Genomic DNA, 1,211 nt, shown 5'->3' with positions numbered 1-1,211 from the left:
GTGGTGGTGGTGGTGGTGGTAGTGCGGGCCCGCGCCGCTCTGCGCGGCGGCTGCGGCGATCACGGCGGACACCACGGCGGCGGCGGGGCCCATCTCCTCGCCGCTGCCGCCCAGGGAGGCGCCGGCGCCGGCCCCGGCCGCCGAGGCCAGCTGCTGCGCCCCGCGCGCGTAGCCATCGAAGCCGCCCTGGAGCTGGTGGCTGTTGCTGATGAGCGCCTCGACCGCGTCCTCGGGGCTGAAGCCCAGCGCCTCCGGGTTCAGCTGCTGCGGGTAGCCGGTCATCCAGTAGTAGTCTTCCAGGTGCGCCTTCTGCTCGCTGCCCGAGCCCGGGCTGGGCGCCGAGAAGCTGGGGGAAGGGGGCACCGAGCTGCACGGCGTGCTCATGGGGGTGGAGGACAGCGAGCCCCCGGCGATGAGACGGCCGCACTGGCTGATGATGCGGTCGGTCTCCACCGGTTCCTTTTTCACTTCAAACTTCATCAGATCGAAGTCATTAACATATTCCATGGCCAGGGGACTGGTGGGCAGGTCGGAGTTGCTCATTGCCAGTTCTGATGCCATTCTCCTGCCGCCGCCGCCGCCGCCGCCGCCGCCGCTCCGCCAGATGGGCTGCAGGAGAGGGGCCAGCGGGCTGTGCTGGGTGGCCAGCGGGTGAGCCAGCTTGCCGGGCTGGGGCGCTTCTAGCTCGCGCGGCGGTGGCTGGCCCGAAACCTCCGAGCGCGCACACACCCCCCGCCCTGCCCGCGCCCCCCGCGCCCGCCCTCCCTCCCCCCTGCTCACGCCAATGTGCTCGCTCACTCGCCCCGGCCCCTCCTCGCCTGCTCGCCTCCGTGCGTGCCGAGCCGGCGGCTTCAGGCTCGGGAAGGTCCTCCGCGGGCTGCGGTGGCGGCGGCGGCGAAGCCGGAGGAGCCCGGCCGGGTGCGCGGCGTCCCCCGCTCGCCGCTCCGCTGCGCGCTTTGCATAAGGAGGGCTCGCCTCGCCGGCCCGGGCTGCAGGCGGGGCGCGCGCGGCGGCCGCTCGGGGCTGGAGGCGCGGCGGGCGGCTGTCCGGCGGCGCGGGCCTTGGCACGGGGGAGTTAACACTTCATGCTTCTCGCCTTCTCTTCTGCCTGCTCTTTTTATTTTTTTTTCTCTTTCCTCTCTCTCCCTCGCGCGCTCTCTCCGTGCAAAGTGCAAGACAGAGGTGCAGCCCGGCTGGAGGAAAGGGAGGGG

At 72.2% G+C, this 1,211-nt stretch overlaps 1 protein-coding gene across 1 annotated transcript in view; it reads right to left on the bottom strand.

Moving 5' to 3' along the window:
- The window catches only part of MAF (MAF bZIP transcription factor), a 6,773-nt gene extending 5,798 nt beyond the window's left edge, over positions 1-975 (bottom strand). The window contains exon 1 of the mRNA XM_032389807.1: positions 34-975. Coding sequence (XP_032245698.1) covers positions 34-561 — 528 coding nt within the window. The 5' untranslated portion in view covers positions 562-975. The remainder of the gene's footprint in view (positions 1-33) is intronic.
- Between the last annotated feature and the right edge of the window lie 236 nt (positions 976-1,211).

The sequence above is a fragment of the Phoca vitulina genome, unplaced genomic scaffold, assembly GCF_004348235.1.
Source record: "Phoca vitulina isolate PV1807 unplaced genomic scaffold, GSC_HSeal_1.0 scaffold56, whole genome shotgun sequence".
Lineage (NCBI taxonomy): Eukaryota > Metazoa > Chordata > Mammalia > Carnivora > Phocidae > Phoca > Phoca vitulina.
Note: the sequence above shows the minus strand (reverse complement) of the source record. Positions and strands in the feature narration are given on the sequence as shown.